This window comes from Octopus bimaculoides, chromosome 5, assembly GCF_046866305.1.
Source record: "Octopus bimaculoides isolate indiv1 chromosome 5, ASM4686630v1, whole genome shotgun sequence".
NCBI lineage: Eukaryota > Metazoa > Mollusca > Cephalopoda > Octopoda > Octopodidae > Octopus > Octopus bimaculoides.
Genome location: NC_142932.1, coordinates 75,659,621 through 75,682,005, shown reverse-complemented (window position 1 = coordinate 75,682,005; position 22,385 = coordinate 75,659,621). Strand labels below are relative to the sequence as shown.

At 38.4% G+C, this 22,385-nt stretch overlaps 1 protein-coding gene across 2 annotated transcripts in view; it reads left to right on the top strand.

The window, feature by feature from the left end:
* LOC106867533 (eEF1A lysine and N-terminal methyltransferase) overlaps nt 1-22,385 on the top strand; it is a 34,680-nt gene extending 12,295 nt beyond the window's left edge. For both annotated transcript variants that reach the window (XM_014912431.3, XM_014912430.3), the window contains exons 5-14: nt 1,029-1,152; nt 2,407-2,525; nt 6,889-7,023; nt 8,882-9,068; nt 10,107-10,293; nt 12,178-12,306; nt 13,933-14,009; nt 17,824-17,959; nt 19,416-19,550; nt 22,062-22,385. In XM_014912431.3, the coding sequence (XP_014767917.1) occupies nt 1,029-1,152; nt 2,407-2,525; nt 6,889-7,023; nt 8,882-9,068; nt 10,107-10,293; nt 12,178-12,306; nt 13,933-14,009; nt 17,824-17,959; nt 19,416-19,550; nt 22,062-22,333 (1,501 nt within the window). In that variant the 3' untranslated portion in view covers nt 22,334-22,385. The remainder of the gene's footprint in view (nt 1-1,028; nt 1,153-2,406; nt 2,526-6,888; nt 7,024-8,881; nt 9,069-10,106; nt 10,294-12,177; nt 12,307-13,932; nt 14,010-17,823; nt 17,960-19,415; nt 19,551-22,061) is intronic.

The window sequence follows — 22,385 nt, the reverse complement described above, 5'->3', positions numbered from 1 at the left end:
TTAGTATAGTTCACTCTCTTGGAAGTTCCTGATCAATATTTTTCCTGCAGATGTTTAGGCTGGACACTGGCTACATCAATCTCACCAGTTTGGAAGGAACTGCACAGATAATGTGCCCTGCTCCACCTCCCATGAATTATTTATTAAAATCAGTACTGGTATATATTTCATATAGCTTATACTTATATAAGGGCGTTGTTGTTGTTGTTGTACTTATACATATAAAATGATGATGTTACCATCATTGAATGTACTACTCCTCCCCATCAGTCAATAATTACCACTGCTTATAACTGTCAATAATTCCAGTCAGCAGTTACCATGACTATACAAGCCTGTTCAGTAATCCCTGTCAACAATGACCACTGCTGTAAAAGTAGAATAATTGAATGTGGTCTACTACAGCTATGCCCTGGATATTTTTTCAGTCTGATAGAGAATTATAAAGGAGATTTCTTCTGCTTGTAGCAAAAGGAATCATCTCTCTCTCTGAGTGAGGAACAGATTGAATGTTTGTGTCTGACATTTGTTGTTGTCTGGTCACAAAATTAGGTCTTTGAATGCCCCTCCATTTTGCTATTATGTGTGAAGGCATGACAGAAAATAGACAAGTATCCTCCACTGGATGTGTAATGTTAGTGTGTGTGATTGACAGAGCAGACATAAGCTGAATATAAAGAGGAATCAAATGTAGTGGGAATGGAGAAATGAAGAGAGATGATTGCACTGATATCGTTGTGTATAGAGGTTTACAACTGAGTAAAGAGGCATCAAGCAATTCAAGTGGAAGGTACCTGAGCAAGAGGAGGAACAAGAGAGACATGACGAAGACTGCTTTTAAGGAGATGAATCTGAAGAAGGATATGACAGGAGGGAAACAAGTAATAAGGTAATTGGCTAGAGAAGACCTTAACCTGTACAGACATGGAAAAATAGCTGTGAAATGATAGTGATGAGGATGATTATAATAATGGTGGTTGTGGTAGCAGCAGCTTGAGTAATTTCCTTTTGTTTATGTTTTTTTGCAGGGAATTCCCAATCCGATTCCATCGTATTGAAATTGAAGAACAACCACTACATAAAAATACGTTCTGTATGCCAGTGTTTGCTGTTGTGATAACGAAATTCAAGAAAATTCCTGGCATGAAACAGGTAATAATAATAATAGTAATAATGACCTCAAATTTTGGCACAAGGCCAGCAATTTCATGGTAGCTGGGTAAGTCAATTATATTCACTCCAGTATTCAACTGGTACTTATCTTATTGACCCCAAAAAGGTGAAATACAAAGTTGACTTCAGCAGAATTTAAACTCAGAATGTGAAGATGGACAAATTGTTGCTAAGCATGTTACTTGACGTGCTAACAATTCTGCTAGCTCCCCACCAATTGTTTCAATTTTTGGTACAAAGCCAGCAATTTTAAGAGAAGCAGGTTAATCAGTTATTTGACCATTAAAAAGATGACAGGCAAAATTGTACACAGCAGATTTCAGAATGTTAAAGATCCCGAAGAAATACTGTTAAGCATTTTATCCTACATGCTAATAATTTTACCATTTCTCTGCCTTAATAAAGATGCTTTCTCCTCTTGGTACAAGACCAGCAGTTTTGAAGGGAGAAGTTTGTGCCATCAACACCAAAAATATAAAAATCAAAGTTGATTTTGGTAGGATTTGAACTTTCAGCATAAATAATAATAATAATTTATATATTTGTTTTGCAAGATTTGCAATGTGAAATCATGCGTTGAAGAAGATGTTGTTGTATTTGGGGATGGTCATATTGCCAGTTTAGCCAATAAAAACACATGCACTGTATATTTGGTGTTAATTTGCTTCAGCTTTATATTACATTACATTAATCCTATTTCGGCCAGAGTTCTTTCGTCACACTTTCTTAAGAAAGAAGAAAGCAAAGAACCACTGATGAGGTCACAGAAGTGTGACGAAAGAACTCTGGCCGAAATAGGATTAATGTAATATAATGCTGAAGCAAATTAACACCAAATATACAGTGCGTGTGTTTTTATTGGCTAAACTGGCAATATGACCATCCCCAAATACAACAACAATAATAATAATCTTTTCTACTAAAGGCACAAGGCCTGAAATTTGTGGGGAGGGGTACTAGTCAATTACATTGACCTCGTGTTTCACTGGTACTTGATTTATCAACCCTGAAAGGATGAAAGGCAAAATTGACCTTGGTGGAGTTTGATCAAAGGGCATGAAGACAGGCAAAATACTGCTAATAATTGTTATATTTGCTTTCGCTTTTCAGCTCAAATCATTCTGGAGGAGCTGAGAAATTATTCTTATTTTTTCTCTCATTTTCTGTATTTTGTCACGCACATCATTTCTCTTCTACCTTTTATCCATTGCTTCTCCAACTGTTTCTTTACAGATTTTTGAAATTGTCCGCCAAGTTGACTCTGTGCAGCGTGTCGACACTGCAGGAGAGGTGATAGCTGTAATTAATGAGATGCAGAAGTTTGCAATGATGAAGCAACACTTGAATAAATAGTGAGTTCTTTTATGTTCCTATTTTCTTTCCCAAAGCATGGCTGTGGTTAAAAAGTTTGCTTCCCAACCATACAGTATCCGGCTCAGCACCTTGGGCAGCTGTCATCTGCTATAGACCCTGGCCAACCAAATCCTTGTGAATGGATTTGGTACATCTAAACTGAAAGAAGCCTGTCATGTATGTATACACAGAGGGGGCCCATAAGTTATGCACCAAGATTAAAATTCATTTATTATATATAAAAACTGTTTGAGCGCTTGACTTTCAATCCATCTTGTATATTAAATTTATGTATGTTTTGGGCGTCTGCATACCTCCTTGTTGTAACATCACATGATAGTTGTAAATGAGAATTACCATCATACTGGGAGAGTTGATTGTTTCCATTCTTCTATGAAAAACATGTCTAGCCGTAGTAAAGTATTACTTTGCTTGGAAACAGGTGAGTTTTGGCAACAGGGTGGTCATCCAGCTATAGAAAATCTACCTCAACAAATTGTTTGTCCCTGGAAGCTTGAAGAAGTCATTTTCGTCATCATTTAACACCCACTTTCCCATACTTGCATTGGTCAGAGTTTTATTGAAGTATATTTTCTACTGCCTGATGCCCTTTCTGTCACCAACCCTTATCTATTCCCCCATGACCAAACATGTTTTTGTAAAATATTGGAAATAAATGGCACTGCTTGTATGGGTGATAATCATTTACAACTATCACTGCATGTGAAGACAAAGAAATACAAACCTACATATATATCATCATCATCATCATCGTTTAACGTCCGCTTTCCATGCTAGCATGGGTTGGACGATTTGACTGAGGACTGGTGAAACCGGATGGCAACACCAGGCTCCAGTCTGATTTGGCAGAGTTTCTACAGCTGGATGCCCTTCCTAACGCCAACCACTCAGAGAGTGTAGTGGGTGCTTTTACGTGTCACCTGCACGAAAACGGCCACGCTCGAAATGGTGTCTTTTATGTGCCACCCGCACAAGCCAGTCCAGGGGCACTGGCAACGATCTTGCTCGAAAATCCTACAGGAGCCAGTCAGGCGGTACTGGCAACGGCCACGCTCAAAATGGTGCATCTCATGTGCCACCCGCACAAGAACCAGTCCAGGGGCACTGGCAACGATCTTACTTGGCTTGCCGGGTCTTCTCACGCACAGCACATTTCCAAAGGTCTCGGTCCGTAGTCATCGCCTCGGTGAGGCCCAATGTACGAAGGTCTTGCCTCACCACCTCAGCCCAGGTCTTCCTGGGCCTACCTCTTCCACGGGTTCCCTCAACTGTTAGGGTGTGGCACTTTTTCACGCAGCTATCCTCATCCATTCTCACCACATGTCCATACCAGCGCAATCGTCTCTCTTGCACGCCACAACTGATGCTTCTAATGTTCAGCTTTTCTCTCAAGATACTTACACTCTGACGGGTATTCACATTGACATTACACATCCAACGGAGCATACTGGTTTCATTCCTTGCGAGCTTACGTATGTCCTCAGCAGTTACAGCCCATGTTTCACTGCCATGTAGCATGGTTGTTCGTACGCATGCGTCATACAGTCTGCCTTTTACTCTGAGTGAGAGTCCCTTTGTCGCCAGCAGGAGTAAGAGCTCTCTAAACTTTGCCCAGGCTATTCTTATTCTAGCAGCTACACTTTCAGCGCACCCACCCCCACTACTAACTTGGTCGCCCAGATAGCGGAAGCTATCGACTACCTCTAGTTTTTCACCCTGGAATGAGATAGAAGTTGTTTCCTGTTTGTTTGCAGTCTTTATTGCACCTGAACATCTGCCACAAACAAAAACTAACTTGCTAGTTAACCTGCCTTTGATGTTGCTGCACCTCTTATGTGTCCATAGCTTGCACCGGGTACATCTTATAGAGTTACTACCTACTCCTTTTCTACATACTGAGCAGGGCCATCTACCTGAAGGGGTTTGTGTTTTATCTACCTTCCTACTTATTAGGATTTTGGTTTTAGCTAGGTTGACTCTAAGGCCCTTCAATTCTAGACCTTGCTTCCACACCTGAAACTTCTCCTCTAGTTCTGATAGTGACTCCGCAATTAGGGCAAGGTCATCAGCATAGAGGAGCTCCCAGGGGCAACCTGTCTTGAACTCCTCTGTGATTGCCTGGAGGACTATGGTAAATAAGAGGGGGCTGCGTACGGAACCTTGGTGGACCCCTACCTCTACCCGGAATTCATTGCTGTACTCATTTCCAACCCTCACCTTACTGGCAGCATCTCTGTACATGGCTCGCACAGCTCTCACTAACCATTCTTCTATCCCAAGTTTCCTCATTGACCACCAGATAAGGGATCGGGGGACCCTGTCAAAGGCTTTCTCCATGTCAACGAAAGCCAGGTACAGAGGTTTATCCTTAGCTAGGTATTTCTCCTGCAACTGTCTCACTAGAAATAAGGCATCAGTAGTGCTTTTACCTGGCACGAACCCAAACTGCATCTCATCTAAATTGATTCGCTCCCTAATTAGTTGGGCTATGACCCTCTCTGTAACTTTCATAACCTGATCTAACAGCTTGATGCCTCTGTAATTATTTGTATCTAAAGCGTCCCCTTTACCTTTGTAGCAGTTGACTATGATGCTGCTACACCAGTCATTGGGTATGACTCCTTCGTGTATCACCTGGTTCGTAATACGGGTGACTAGGCTATAGCCAACACTGCCAGATATTTTGAGCATCTCTGCAGTGATTCCTGATGGGCCGGGGGCTTTCCCGGTCTTCATACTCTTAATTGCTTTATATATTGCTTTATATATTATTTATTAAAGCTGAGAAAAATCTTCATGAACTATTTGTCAGATTTTCATGTGTCTATTCATCGAACATTTGTGATAATGTATGTGTGTGTGTGTGTGTATATATATATATATATTTAAAATTTAGGGTTCAGCAAGTATTGCAAACTACAAAGCCTTTGTAGTTTGCGAGTATTACTGTTTTTGGGAGTCGTATTTTAGTAGAGAAATAGCAGTTTTGGCTGCTATTTCTAATTTTCGATGTGTGGTGAAGCAATACTTGCTGAACCCTAAATTTTAAATTGTGCTTATATATTTACCGATAATGGTTTTTAACACACCGAACTACTTGGTAAAATTACTAATTATCAATTAATTATTAATTTTTACCTTATGTCTGTATCCCACTAAGGGATAATATCTATCCAATATACTGCTGGAAGAATACCCAATTATTATTACACTAGTGTTTTTTCATTGCATGGCAATTACATTACCAAGTGCAATAAATGGGTGCATGTAAAATGTTATTTTACCATTAATTTATATAGCAATAAGAAAATATATATCATCTTCATTATGAACTCTCCCATCGCTAGATGACAGTATGAGGGATCTACAATTTCTTGCTGAACAATTGCACTAATGACTTGTTAATAATGATAAAACATTTGTGTCTACATAAGCTCACTCTCTCCGTCAAACTAACATTACCTGTACATGTGTACGACATGTCACATGACAAAATGATCCCAGAGCAAACTGAAATGAAGTGTTTTTCTCAAAAACACAATGCAGCACCCAGTCTTTGTATCAAAACCACAATCTTACAATCATGAGTGCAACACCTTAACCATTAAGTCATGTACCCTTCATTCAGTTTCTGTGTTCCACATTCACTTACATGACTCTGATTGGCCTGGGTCTGTAGTAGAAGATACTTGCCCAAGTTGCCATGCTGTGAGACTGAACCCAGAGTTATGTGGTTGGGAAGCAATCTTAAAGATATATTACCATTCTTCTGCCTTTTATATTTGTCCCTTATGTAATACTGCTGCTTTTTCATGTACAGACACACTAATGTACATACATTTACTCATGCATCTACGGATATACAAATATATACACTTATATATATATATATATATATATGTGTACAGGCTCACCAACTTACAAATACTTATACATAGATGTACATACATACAGATGTACTTGTATGTATGCACACATTACATATAGGCACAGATGTACACACTCTCACACATTTAGTTTTACACACAGTCACATACATGTATAGCCACATGCTTACACACACCCATATACATGTACAAATGCAAAAACATACATGCACTCACATGTACAGACACAATAAACTCACAATATACCCAACCACAAAATACAAAATATATACATATTCACATACTCATTCACACGTACACTCACTGACTTGTACATACAAATATTCATGTTTACAGATACATACACACGAACATACACTTACATAAACTCACACATACTCACACACATACTCACACACACACACACACACACACACCTCCTGGCTGACATTTTTTTCTTTATCATTTATTCCAGTACTTTAGCAGATGAACAAGTTGTTCTAGAATTATATTCTGAGAATATAGAATCTTCTCGATACATCCTCTATGTTCTCGATTCTCTGAAATCTTATCAGACAAAATATGCTGTGTTTATTGTCCCATTAAAAAGGTAAGTAAACCTCTTTTCTTTATCTGATCACCTAGTTTCATCTGAATCCAGTAAAATCTACACAACTAAGCTTTTGTGATCATTAAGTTCAGTCTCACTGTACAGCAAGTGACTTCTGCTATAACCTCAGGCCAACTAAAGCCTTGTAAATTGATTTGTTGGATGGGAGCTGAAAGAAGCCTGTTGTGTAGGTATCAGTCAAGTTGTCAATACACACACAGACAGACAGATTGCCTTGGTTGAGTGTTTTCTTCTACAGCCCTGTATCAAGAGAACTCTTCTTTGAAAAATATGTAAGGGTTAGCAACAGGAAGAGCATCTAGCTATAAAACAATGCTTCAGTAATGTATTCGCCTAACCCATGCTAGCATGAAAAACAGACAATGATATCTCTTATATGTAAGTATGTATATATATATATATATATATATATATATATATATATATATATATATACACAATTTAAAAGTAGGATAAAATTTTTATAAGAATTTATCAAGTAAGCGTGAAAAACCTCATAAAGGAAAAATTATTAATTATTCTCTTTAAATATATTTATTTATATTAAGGGCATTACTATACATAAATGCCTCACGCTAAGAGGAACTCTTAAAATCAAAACTACCATAATAAACACATTGTACTGAACGCGAGGGAATGCAACTCTCGAAGTGAGCCTTTTAAAAACAGATTCAGCTGCAGATCATATGATTTCATAATTAGTGTACAAAATGCACTTTTTTAATCATCAGTGCAAGCATAATCAAGACATAAAAATGAACAAAAATCAACATACCAGACGAACACATGTATCCTGTATAGTACATAAAATTGTTCACACTTATATATCTATGTAAGAAGCGGGCTTTTTGAATTGCATCTCGGTACACGTGTTTATTCAATATATATATATATATATATATATATTTGAAAAGATTTGTAAATGTACCACACGAGTAAGTAGATATTAAAGATAAACAAAAATAAAAATGCCACTTTTTAAAAAATTGGGTGTTTTAATTAATTTACATTACTTGTTTCAGTTTTTTTGAAAAAAACCTTATCAAAAATAAGTATAAAATATGTGAGAAGAGAAGAGGGCTATTAATAAAATAAAATTGAAATTAAAATTAAGAATAACATTCATAGTTTACTGTTATTTCTTGCATGCACACGTAGTCCTTTCGTTCTGGAGGCATGGTAAGTTCAACTCGCTGTGATAGTAAATTACTACTGTAATGTAAATTAATTAAAACACCCAAACTTTTTAAAAAGTGGCATTTTCACTTTTGTTTATCTTTAATATATATATATATATATATATATATATATATATATATATACAGGAGGTATGAAAAGTCTTAAGCCTCAAAAAAACAAAACCTGGTGCATGACTTCTGATGAAAGTACAGGACTTGAAGGCTCAAAACTTTTCATACACCCCTCATATATATACATTTTATATATGTACTTTAAACATATGACTTTAATAATTTGTAAGATTTATCATCATCATCATCATCTTCCAAATTATTAAACCCATCTTTAAAGTGCATATTTACTCTGTGGCAATGAATTAGCAGAATTATTAAAATATCAAGTAAAACGCCTTACAGTATTTGTTCTGGCTCTTTATGTTCTAAGTTCAAATCCCACTGAGGTCAATTTTGCTTTTCATCTTTGCAGGGCTGCTAAAATAAAGTGCCTGTCAAGTACTTTTGTTGATGTAATCAACTAACGTCTCCCCTTCTCAGATTTTTGGCCATGTACCTATATTACAATAAATTGTTTATGTTAACTCTGATATTCAGCTCTTACTCTTTATTCTGCTGCCATCTACCATTCTTTAACTCACCAGGGAAACGGAATGGTTGTTTGCCACGAATGCTGGACGTCGACAACTGCAGAAAGACGCTAATGTTCAACGTTTGATAATTGTAACACTGCAGAGAGAACATGAATATGGAGATATTGAAGCTATCCAAGAAGAACTCAGCCCTTATATGTTACAGCTGACTCCACCGAAGTTTGTGTTTGGCACCAAGGTATGTATTTATTTATTTGTTTAGCCTCAGGTCAGATCTAATCAAGCTGACTTAGAATCAGAGCTGTTCCACCTGTGACATCATCATCATCAATTGTCTTTATTTTTACATAAGTTGGATGAGATTTCTTGGGGTGGTGTTCTATAGTTGGATGCCCTTCCTGCTGCCAACCTTTTCTTATTTTCAAGTAATATTATTTATTCCAGTCATCTTCACACATGAAACAACCGAGCAGGGTATTTTGTTAATATGGGGCATAAACAAACCTCACCACTGACACAGATGTGTCAATGCAAAAACGCATAAGGACAAACACACATGCATGTGTGTGTGTACACCTACACCGACATGGCTATGTGGTAAAGCTTACTTTCAAACAACATTGAAATGGGTTCAGTCCTTCTCAGTGGCACATTGTGCAAGTGTCTTCTCAGCCGATTAAAGTCACGTGAGTGGATTTGGCTAACAGAAACAAAAAGAGGTTCATCATGTGTGTGTTAAGATCACATCCCCTGGTGAAGAGGATTGTCCTGTGCCAGGGCCATGTAAAAAGCACTCATGCTAACACCACATAAAAGTGCTTAAGTCAGTGCCATTTTGAAAGCACCCAGCATACGTTGTAAAGTGGTTGGTTTGAAGAAGAGCATCCAACCGTAGAAACCAAGCCAAATCAAACTGGAACCTGGTGCAGCTCTCCAGTTTGCCAGCATAGAAAACAGACGTTAAAAGATGCTGATGATAATAATGTTGTGTATGAGTGCATATTTATGTTTTCTTGTCTTGACAACATGGGATAGCTGTAAATGAGCATCACTATCATACAAACAGTATCATTTCATTTCTTCTGTGACAGCATGCCTGGTCATGGGAAATTATTATTTTATTTGGAAACAGGTGTGTGTTAGTGACTGGAAGGGCATCTGGCCATAGAAAGTCTGCCTCAACAAATTTCAATTAACCTTTGCAAGCATGGAAAAGCGGATGTTAAAATGATGATATTGATATTGCTTATATGCATCAATTAATATTTCATTCTAGATTCCTTACCTGTCTGTTGATGATAGTATCAGCAAGGATGTGGAAGTGGTTGATAAAGGAAGAAGTGAATGGAATGGCACTTTCAGAATTGAAAATTTCTTAGCAGAAGATGAAAAGTATTACAGACGACTGTTTTTCCTTGGTAAACAGAATCTCATCCAATCAGAATGTCGTCTTATACAGTCAGGTATGTACAGCAGTTTTGATGAAGCAGAAAGGCGGCGAGCTGGCAGAAACGTTAGCACACCGGACAAAATGCTTAGCGGTATTTCGTCTGCCGCTACGTTCTGAGTTCAAATTCCGCCAAGGTCAACTTTGCCTTTCATCCTTTTGGGGTCGATTAAATAAGTACCAGTTACCCGCTGGGGTTGATATAATCAACTTAATCCATTTGTCTGTCCTTGTTTGTCCCCTTTGTGTGTAGCCCCTTGTGGGCAGTAAAGAAATAAGAAAGTGTTGGTCTTGGTTATTGTTAATTATTTTAGAGTGAACATTGGTTATTTCATAAGACATTTATTAACAATAGTTTTATGGTAATGATTTTCTAGAAGGCCCAGAGAAGCAGCAGAAATTCACTAATTTATATTTCATGACTAGTAATGCATGTGTCAAAGGTCAAGATATAGCTTCTCATCAACCAAGTTCTCTTATCTCTAACTATGTATTGTTTGTGGTATAATTCACTGTTGTTACCATTGGCAGTACCACAGTGAATGAGGTAGATTGGCAGGATCATTAGTGGGTTGGATAAAATGCTTTGCACAGGTTGTGCGGTTGTTAAGACGTTTGCTTCTTAATCATATGGTTTCTGGTGGTTCAGTCCTACTATATGGAATCTTGGTTAAGTGTCATCTACTATAAACTTAGTGGGTGGATCTGGAAGATGTAAACTGAAAGAAAGCTCATCATATATATATGGAGGGAGGGAGGGATATCAAGGCTTTTCCCCTCTCTCTTTATGCATATATGTCTTCTTTTTTGTGTTCATTAACTAATACACACACTCACACATAAATGCTTGCTTTTATGTTCAGTTATAATAAAAACAATTTTACATTAATCTAAAGGGTTATTCCATTATTTCATATTGTACAAGTGTGTTATTCTTTAACAAGAATAATATTGACAGTGACTTCAAAGTTTCATAAACCATGTGAGTCAGTGCATTATCATCCCAAAGATTTGCTTACATCAGAGAATAATGTCTATACCATACAGTGGTCATAATCAGCCAAAATACTCAGATAATCCTTGGTGCTAACTCTGCCATGTAGAACAACTAAAGAGCCAAGTGAATTCTATGATGCGACTATTCAAATCATCATAGAGCCACCTTCATGCTTCAATGTAGAGGTTAAGGGCTTCTTGGACTGTTTCCAGATATTTGCTCACCCAAAGTGGGGAAAAAGGGAGACTGATGACACATCAGAGATAACATGGTTGATTGAGACTTTGATTACTTTTTTCTACTTATCAGTATTAATGAGAGACAGGGAGGTTTAGCAATTACATCCCTTCCATAGTATCCGACTGTATGGAGTTCACAGTGAATGGTTTTGTTTGATAGAGTTGGCAAGGTGGTGGTTTAGCTCTGCCCTCACTTTAGCTGCCATAGTTTAATTGTTTTTAGACCCAGTACATTTCACTAGTTTGTGGTTCCTCTCTCTGTGCTTTGCTTTCCATCTAGAATGATGTTTGCCAGAGCTGGTTTTATTTTGGTTTTGGAATATGCCAACAGGATTTTAGAGGCTGTACATTTTGAAACATTAAGCTCCAGCCATCTGCACTATGACAATTTGTCCTCATTGGGAATCAGACAGCTTGTGTATTTTAACTTTGCAGCTAAAATATCTGGAATAAAAGAAAAACAGCAGACTATATCATGAAGTAAAAGTTATATACGTAATGCATATGAACAGATATACAGACTAGAACAGTTTTGAATTTGTCATATTGCCTGAAGAAAAACTAGTTAAGTAAAAAGTGATGTTTCCATTAATTTGTCCGGCCCCTGCATATACTTGTATATGCTCACACACATGTATACTTATAATCATTCTTTCTATTTCAGATACAAAAAAGAAGAAAGTTAAGAAGGGAAAATACCATTTTGTTATTGACAAAGATTATCTTGCTTCTAAACACCATATTAGTACTGTGGCTGGGGTTGTTCTCTTGCCAGACTTCAATGAATTGATTTGTAAGTGTAATTGTTAATTTGGTAAATTCAAACAGTAAATGTTAGCATTGTATTAAAATTCCTTGTGCAGTTGACCACTGTAAGATAAGTTTTGTGTGTTGTGTGGAGAGGCAAAATCTGACATCACTTGTTAGGGTTCTTGTTATATAAAGTAAGAAATACATTAAATTAAGAATGATATATATGTTCGTTCGTTGGCACTCCGTCGCTTACGATGTCGAGGGTTCCCAGTCAATCCGATCAACGGAACAGCCTGCTCTTGAAATTAACGTGCAAGTGGCTGAGCACTCCACAGACACATGTACCCTTAACGTAGTTCTCAGGGATATTCAGCATGACACAGTGTGACAAGGCTGACCCTTTGAATTACAAGCGCAACAGAAACAGGAAGTAAGAGTGAGAGAAAGTTGTGGTGAAAGAGTACAGCAGGGTTCGCCACCATCCCCTGCCGGAGCCTCGTGGAGTTTTAGGTATTTTCGCTCAATAAACACTCACAACGCCCGGTCTGGGAATCGAAACCGTGACCCTATGACCGCGAGTCTGCTTCCCTAACCGCTGGGCCATTGCGCCTCCACTATATATATGTGTATATAATTATATTAAGGGAGCAAGGGCGAAAAAAAAGACAACCTATCTTCAACATGCTTGAATGCCTCTGCATTCAGATGCTGAATGCCTGCCAAGGCATTCAGATACTGAATACCTCTGCATCCAAGCATGTTGGAGACAGGTCATTTTTTTTTTTTCGCCCTTGCTCCCTTGATATAATTATATACATATATATATATATATATAATTATTAATTTAATGTATAGATTACCTATAAATTTTTATTGCATATTGACTACCTGATAAAAATCATTAACGTGATTTTATCCTTATATTTTAGTATGAATTAATAAATAAAGTAAGAAATAGTAAATTGCTTGGAGGGGTTGAGCCCTTTGATGAAATATATGGTGGAGTACATGGCTATTTTTTCAATGAAAGAATAATTTTTTGTAGGACAAAAGTTGAAGACCCCTTTTTATTCTTTTACTCGTTTCAGTCATTTGACTGCGGCCATGCTGGAGCCTCAATCTAAATTATTTTTTTTCTTTTGAAGTGTTCTTGAAATATCATTTTATCTTACCTTTTATCATACACACTTATTTTATTTTACAAATTTTAGCGACTGTTTATAAAACATGTTCAGACATGTGTTTTCTTCATAACTTATATATGATAGAAACTGAAAGAAGCCTGTCATTATATATTTATATATATATAATATATCTGTTGGGAGTGTCTTTGTGTCTGTGTTTGTCCCCCTCCACTGCTTGACAACCAGTATTTGTGTATTTACATCCCTGTAACTTATCAGTTTGGGAAAAGAGGTTGATAGCATACCTGGTTAAAAAATTATAAGCACTGGGGTCAACTCATTTGGCTAAAAATTCTTCAGAGCAGTGCTCCAGCATGGCCACAATCTAATGACTGAAGCAAGCAAAAGATATATATATATATATATATACTTACATACATGCACACACATACACACACACACACACACATTTAGTTTCAAATTGATATGCAAATAAAAACAAACAGCTCTTAGTTTCATTGAATTTATTTCTTCTTGAACAGATTCTGGATTTCGGGTATTGATGATTGGACTTGGAGGCGGAGTGTTGGCCAGTTACATCCATCACGTTTTTGAAAAGGTATCCTCTGTTTCATAGTTACATATATATTAATGCACAAAGCCTTTATGGCAGTGGTTCCCAAACTATGAGTCGCAACCCACTGATGGGTCACGAACGGAATCCTAGTGGGTCGCAAAAAGTTATAAAATTACGCATTAGCTTTGATTGACTGCTGTCTATCGAGGTAGTTCAAGACCAGACTGGTTGTTTTATCAAACAGTAGGCTCTTTTCACGAACTTAACAAATCAGAGGTGGTCATTTTTTCAAGTTATTTATTCGTACGTAATCGTAAAAAGGAAAAGTCTGTTTTTACCTATTTATAGAGAACTTTAACTAGGCGCAGTACAACACTGATTGAGCCAATAACAGTTACTGCTTCGAGGTTTTGTATTAGAATTAATACCTGCCATAGGGTATGGAGACGTTGAAACAGTTATAAAACGTTTTGTTTCACATTTAATATAAATGAGGCCTTCTCACAGGCCTCAATGAAAATGTAATCTGAAATAAATTTCTTTCTTTCATTAATGTTTTTACCCAGTAGAGTTAAGTGGGTCGCCATAAACTGGTGTCATAAATAGTGGGTCGCATCTCTAAAAAGTTTGGGAACCACTGCTTTAGGGTTTTGATCTCACGATCATAAGATCATGGGCTTGATTCTTCGACTGGGCAGCACACTAATCTTAAGCAAGGCACTTCATGTCATGTTACTCTTGTTTACCATCATCATTTAACATCCGTCTTCCATACTGGCATGGGTTGGACAGTTTGACAGAAGCCAGCCAGGTTGAAAACTACACCAGGCTACTGTATCTGTCTTGGCATGGTTTTTATGGTTGGCTGCCCTTCTAAGTGTCTGTTTTGACATGGTTTTTACAGCTGGATGCCCTTCCAAATACCAACCACTTCACATTGTGGACTGGATGCTTTTTACGTGGCTCCATCACTGGCAGGTTCGCCAAGTAACTTACAAGATAAGGAATTCTGAGAGGGGAGGGGGCATTAGTGGAAGTGTTTTTGTGTCAGATGATGACACTCAGCTGAAAATGAGTTCCACCTGACTGCTAGTGCAGCCTTCTTTCTCCCTTCAGCTATCACAAATCTCATTATTCCTCTGGGTCATGGCTGAGGGAGCCTAGAGGGGTGAGGGGTACCTGTATCTGCTCACAACTAAATAGATACTTAAAGCAGTTAGTGAAAGCATGGAACATGCTAATAGTCATACTTGCTTACAAGTGATAGATATGGTTTGTTTATCATCATCATCGTTTTAATATTCACTTTTCCATGCTTACATGATCAGGAGAAATTTGTTGAGACAGATTTTCCACAGCAGGATGCTCTTCCTATTTCCAACCTTTATCTGTTTCCAAGTAAGTTAAAATTTCCTCATAACCAGTCATGTTTTCATAGAAGATTGGAAATAATACACAGTATCAAAGCAAGCCAGTCCACACTGTAAAGTGGTTGGCATTTGGAAGGGCATCTAGCTGTAAAAAACATGTCAAACTAACTTCACTTGTGCTGGTGCCACATAAAAGCACTCAGCCCACTCTGCAGAGTGGTTGGTGCTAGAAAGGTCATCCAGCCATTAAAAACCTTGCCAAAACAGACACAGAAGTATGGTGCAAGCTTCTGCCTGGCCAGCTCCTGTCAAACCGTCCAACCCATGCCAGCATGGAAGGAGTACATTAAACGATGATGATGATATACTGTAGGCTTCTTTTAGTTTCTATCTACCAAGTCCACTCAATGCTTTGGTCAGCCCAAGCTATAGTAGAAGATACTTGCTCATAGTGGCAAACAGTGGGACTGAACCCACAGACGTGATTGGGAAGCAAATTTCTTACCTCACTGCCATGCCTGTATCTATGTGTATGTATAAATACATGGAGAAGGGAATTTTGCTTTTGTCTTTAGGATGTTGTTTTCTTTTTAATTCTATCATGATCAAGATGCTTTCCATAAAAATGAATGTCCCTTCAAATAAATAAAGCTGGGTAGACTTAGTTGTCAGACAGGGAAAAAAAATGAACTTAGCAGAGTTGTGTGCCTTGCTCTCAGGGATAGACTTCAATGGCTTCCTGAAAGACTGAATTTATGACTATGTATGGGCAACAACCAAACCCTTTAGGATCACATATTGGACTTAGCTGAAGAGAGAACTGTCTATTGTTGATGGCTGGTATTTTTTATATAGTTTTATGGTGTTCAACTGCTTACTTACAAACTTATAGCATGTTCCTCCCTAAATTCCACCATTTTCAAGATGACTAAATATTTAGCTTAAGCTTTGATTAATGTGATTTGATAAAAATTTGGCTGCTATTTCTAGGTCAAGAATCTACATAGAAATTTTTCAATTACAGATGGCATCATCATTTAACATCCATTTTCCATGCTGGCATGGGTTGGACAGTTTGACAGGAGTTAGCAGGGCCAGGAGCAATACCAGGCTTCACTGTCTGCTTTGGCATGGTTTCTACAGCTGGATGCCCTTTCTAACATCAACCACTTTCTAGAGTGTACTCGGTGCTTTTTAAGTAACATCAGCACCAGTGCTTTTTATATGGCACCAGCACCAGTGCTTTTTACATGGTACCAGCACAAGTGCTTTTTCGCAGCACCATCACCAACTGGATCACCAAGTACCTTGCAAGACAAAAACCCCTCAACTGAGGTAGGATGGCTTTATGCCATTTAAGAGATTAAAGGTACAGAGACAGGTGTTAAAGAATGTGTGTGTGTGTGATGTCAACACTTATACATGTATAAAATTCAGGTAATATCACATCTGATGACATAGGTTTATAGATATAAACAGATATAAGCAGTCAAACAACTGATACCAGGTCAGACTGACATTCATTTATTTAAACATAGACAAAATTTTAGGATAGAAATGAATGTTGCAAGATCACAAGAAGTCAATAAAAGATCTGCTGAGAAACGTTCATAGGAGTGGCTGTGTGGTAAGTAGCTTACTTACCAACCACATTGTTCCGGGTTCAGTCCCACTGCGTGGCACCTTAGGCAAGTGTCTTCTACTATAGCCTCAGGCTGACCAAAGCCTTGTGAGTGGATTTGGTAGATGGAAACTGAAAGAAGCCTGTCGTAGATATGTATATATGTGTGTGTCTGTGTTTGTCCCCCCAACATCGCTTGACAACCGATGCTGGTGTGTTTACGTCCCCATAACTTAGCAGTTCGGCAAAAGAGACCAATAGAATAAGTACTAGGCTTACAAAGAATAAGTCCTGGGGTCGATTTGCTCGACTGAAGGTGGTGCTCCAGCATGGCCACAGTCAAATGGCTGAAACAAGTAAGTAAGTAATGGTTGTGATATATGCTGGTATTCTCCTGAAATAGTTATAAGATAAGTCCATATTGTTGATCTTAAATAGCAGGGAAAGCTGGTCATTGTAGGTGGAATCTAAAGCTGGATGAGGAGGAGGTAGATGTGCAGGTAGTCCCTTACAGCTGTTTCTGGAATACATCTACAGTTGATGCAATTTCCTGCAAGCAGGCAGCATTTTAGTGGCAATCTATTCTACACAATGACCAGCTTTACCTACTATCTGATATCAATAATATGGGCTTATAACTGTTTTGGGAGAATATCAGCATTTATCAGCCATTATGAATGTTCTTCAACTGATCTTTTAGTGACCTCTTGTTACTTTCATTTCTGCCTTCAAGTTGTGTCAATGTTTTAAGATATATCATAATTTGACCTGATACCAATTGTTTGCCTGCCTACACCTTTATTCTATTATGTGTGTGTGTGTGTTATACATATATTAATTCATTCATTTTCTATATTGTTTTAAGGCTACTATTGATGTTGTTGAAATTGACCCAGAAATGGTTAAAGTAGCAACTAAATGGTTTGATTTCAAAGAAGATTCCCGTATGAAGGCTTATGTGGCAGATGGGCTGGACTTCATGAAGCAAAAGGCTGAACAAGGTCAGTCTTTTACTTTGTTATATTTTTGTTTGTATGTGTTGCATCTGAAAGTTGCCATTGGATATTTGATGGCCAGTTAGTATTTGTTTTCATCAGTGGATCCAGTCTATGTCTTGCCAAATGGGGAACTGTCATATTTAACGTTACTCTTTATCTCAGTCAACCCTTTTGATACCAATCTGCCTTAGACCGTCCGCTGTTCAGTGATACAAAGTGATCTTAATTCAATTAATTAATCTTCCATCAAAATTTCATGTTATGTTCCAAACACCAGTTTGATAATAATAAAGTTATTTTATTAAATTCTTCATTATTTACAATATCTATTGACGCAAAAGCAGTTTCTTTCTATAGGAGTATGGTAACAAAAGGATGAAGCAGACTTGTACCTCTATTTCCTGTTGTGTGTGTGTGTGTGTATGCTTGTGTCTGCATGTGTACCTCTCTGTTTGTGTGTCTCTGTACTTGTATGAATGTTTGTGATCATATATTGTTTCATCATTATACTTGACATGTTTTCTGGGTAAAACATCTATATTGTTGTCTTTTCTTTTAAATATTTCAAATCTTTTCTTCTTATAATAGTTCCTCTTCCTTATCTTCTTATTTGAGAGATATAGTGATGAAATTTATAACAAAAGTACAGAGCTGATTTCTTAAATATAAGTGTAGTGAGCATATTCATAACGAAAGACCTAATTCACAACAGAATCATTGAAGTCTGACACCAATGCACTAGATATTTAGTCATCACACCCAGTCCTTTCTCCCTGGATCTTCCACCCTCTGGAATTCTCTTCTCACCTACATTTTTTCCTGAAAATGTGTGTCATAGATGTTCTAACTGAACAGCTGCATTAATTTTCATCAGTTTCAGATGTTTTACTCTCTTCTGCTACTCCTTAATTAAAGCCTTCAAAAACTTCAATGGTTTTCATAATCCATTCTTTACTGGTTGATGTGAACATCACCTGCTAGTTTTGTTTCTGAAATACTTTACTCTCGAGTCAATATAAACTAATTATGTTTGCCTATTTAGTTCTGATCTCCTTGAAATTTAGAGCAGTGCTCCATCACCATTCTCATCTTCTAACATTCTAACACCTGTCTTCCATGATGAAAGTTTGACAAGGTACCTGAGAATTGTGTCTACTTTGGCACTGTTTTTATGGCTCCTTAATGCCAGCTACTTTACAAAGTGCTCTTTTTTTGTGGCACTATTGGGGTTATTATACATCCTGTCCAAGATTCCTTTTGATTGTATTTGGCTACAGTAGAGAGAGGGGCAGTTTTGTGCTGGGTGGTGAAAGGTTGCAGTATGAAGAAAAGAGCTTCTCAGAAATTGAGGTTTGTGCACCCTAAAAATTAATTCAGTACTGCCTGAAATTTAGTTCACTACTTTCTGAAATTGTATTTTGAATTTAGTATTTATCAAATTAAGCACTTCGTTTTACAGATGAAATTATTCCATATAATATGATTGTTTTGGACGTGAATCCCAATGAGGATTCACCTACTCAGATGTGTCCTCCAAGACCATTCCTTGAAAGTGACAACTTGAAACACATGAAACAGCTTCTTTCACCAAAAGGTAACCTGAAGACAGCTTTTGTAACTTTGTAATCAACCTTCTATTCTATTTCATTTTTACAGCTTTTCTTCTTCATACATACACACACACAATTATAGATAGATTGTTGGCACTCCGTCGATTATGACGTCGAGGGTTCCAGTTGATCCGATCAACGGAACAGCCTGCTCGTGAAATTAATGTGCAAATGGCTGAGCACTCCACAGACACGTGTATCCTTAATGTAGTTCTTGGGGATATTCAGTGTGACACAGTGTGACAAGGCTGACCCTTTGAAATACAAGCACAACAGAAACAGGAAGTAAGAGTAAGAGAAAGTTGTGGTGGAAGAGTACAGCAGGGTTCGCCACCATCCCCTGCCAGAGCCTCGTGGAGCTTTTAGGTGTTTCCGCTCAATAAACACTCACAACGCCCGGTCTGGGAATCGAAACCGCAATCCTATGATCGCGAGTACGCTGCCCTAACCACTGGGCCATTGCGCCTCCACACATACATACATATAAACATACATACATGTTGTTGGCACTCTGTCGCTTACGACGTCGAGGGTTCCAGTTGATCCGATCAACGGAACAGCCTGCTCGTGAAATTAACGTGCAAGTGGCTGAGCACTCCACAGACACACATATCCTTAATGTAGTTCTCGGGGATATTCAGTGTGACAAGGCTGACCTTTTGAAATACAGGCACAACAGAAACAGGAAGTAAGAGTGAGAGAAAGTTGTGGTGAAAGAGCACAGCAGGGTTTGCCACCATCCCCTGCCGGAGCCTCGTGGAGCTTTAGGTTTTTCCGCTCAATAAACACTCACAACGCCCGGTCTGGGAATCAAAACCGCGAGTCTGCTGCCCTAACCACTGGGCCATTGCGCCTCCACTATATATATAGATATACATACACATATACACATAATATCATCATCATCATCATCATCATCGTTTAACGTCCGCTTTCCATGCTAGCATGGGTTGGACGATTTGACTGAGGACTGGTGCAACCGGATGGCTACACCAGGCTCCAATCTAATTTGGCAGAGTTTCTACAGCTGGATGCCCTTCCTAACGCCAACCACTCAGAGAGTGTAGTGGGTGCTTTTACGTGTCACCCGCACGAAAACGGCCACGCTCGAAATGGTGTCTTTTATGTGCCACCCGCACAAGAGCCAGTCCAGGGGCACTGGCAACGATCTCGCTCGAAAACCCTACAAGGCCAGTCAGGCGGTACTGGCAACGGTCACGCTCAGGATGGTACATCTTATGTGCCACCCGCACAAGAGCCAGTCCAGGGGAACTGGCAACGATCTCACTTGGCTTGCCGGGTCTTCTCACGCACAGCACATTTCCAAAGGTTTCGGTCAGTAGTCATCGCCTCGGTGAGGCCCAATGTTCGAAGGTCTTGCCTCACCACCTCAGCCCAGGTCTTCCTGGGCCTACCTCTTCCACGGGTTCCCTCAACTGTTAGGGAGTGGCACTTTTTCACGAAGCTATCCTCATTCATTCTCACCACATGTCCAAACCAGCGCAATCGTCTCTCTTGCACACCACTACTGATGCTTCTTATGTTCAGCTTTTCTCTCAAGATACTTACACATCCAGTGGAGCATACTGGCTTCATTCCTTGCGAGCTTACGCATGTCCTCAGCAGTCACAGCCCATGTTTCACTGCCATGTAGCATGGCTGTTCGTACACATGCGTCATACAGTCTGCTTTTTACCCTGAGTGAGAGTCCCTTTGTCGCCAGCAGACGTAAGAGCTCTCTAAACTTGGCCCAGGCTATTCTTATTCTAGCAGTTACACTTTCAGCGCACCCACCCCCACTACTAACTTGGTCACCCAGATAGCGGAAGCTATCAACTACCTCTAGTTTTTCTCCCTGGAATGAGATAGAAGTTGTTTCCTGTTTGTTTACAGTGTTTATTGCCCCTGAACATCTGCCACATACAAAGATTAACTTTGTAGTTAATCTGCCTTTGATATTGCTGCACCTCTTATGTGTCCATAGCTTGCACCGGGTACATCTTATAGAGTTACTACCTACTCCTTTACTGCATTACCATTTTAACATTCACTTTTCTCCATGTCTGCAAGGGTTCAAACATAATTCATTGAGGCAAATTTTCCATGGCCAGATGCTCTTCCTGTTTTCAAGCACAGTTATATTTCCCATGGCCAGACAAGTTTTTCAGAGAAAACTGGAAACCAACATCACTTGTGTGATGTTGATGCTCACTTACAACCATCATGATGCCAAAACAAGGCTACACAGAAACATGCACACAAACACACACTAAGCTGCTTTCAGTTTTCCATTCACAAAGTTTTGGTTAGGCCAGTGCTACAGTAGAAGACTTTTGCTCAAGGTGCTGTGCAATGGGACTTGACCCAAAACTACATGGTTGAAAAGCAGGCTTCTTAAGCACACAGTATAACCTAACTTTAATTACTCTCTTCTTTTGTTGTAACTGTTAATTTAAGCAAAATAGAATTATATTTCTAGATATGTTCTCTTTCAGGTGTCCTAGTCATAAATACACTATTGTTCAATGAGCTGATACGTAAAGAAGCTTTAAATCAAATCAAGACTGAGTTTCAGAGTATATACCAGACCAATATTGAAGTTGAAGTCAATGTAATTCTCTATGTCTTTCCTGAAACTACGAATATACAGACCACAGACTCCCGTATTCCTGCTGAATTAGTCAAGAGACTTCGACTTGTTGATAAATGTACCAGTCTAAATAGTACTGATTTAACAGAATCACTCAAACATTTATCTATTTCCTAGTATTGGCTTTTTTAGGGGATTAAATAAATAATTTTATCAATTCTTAAAATCA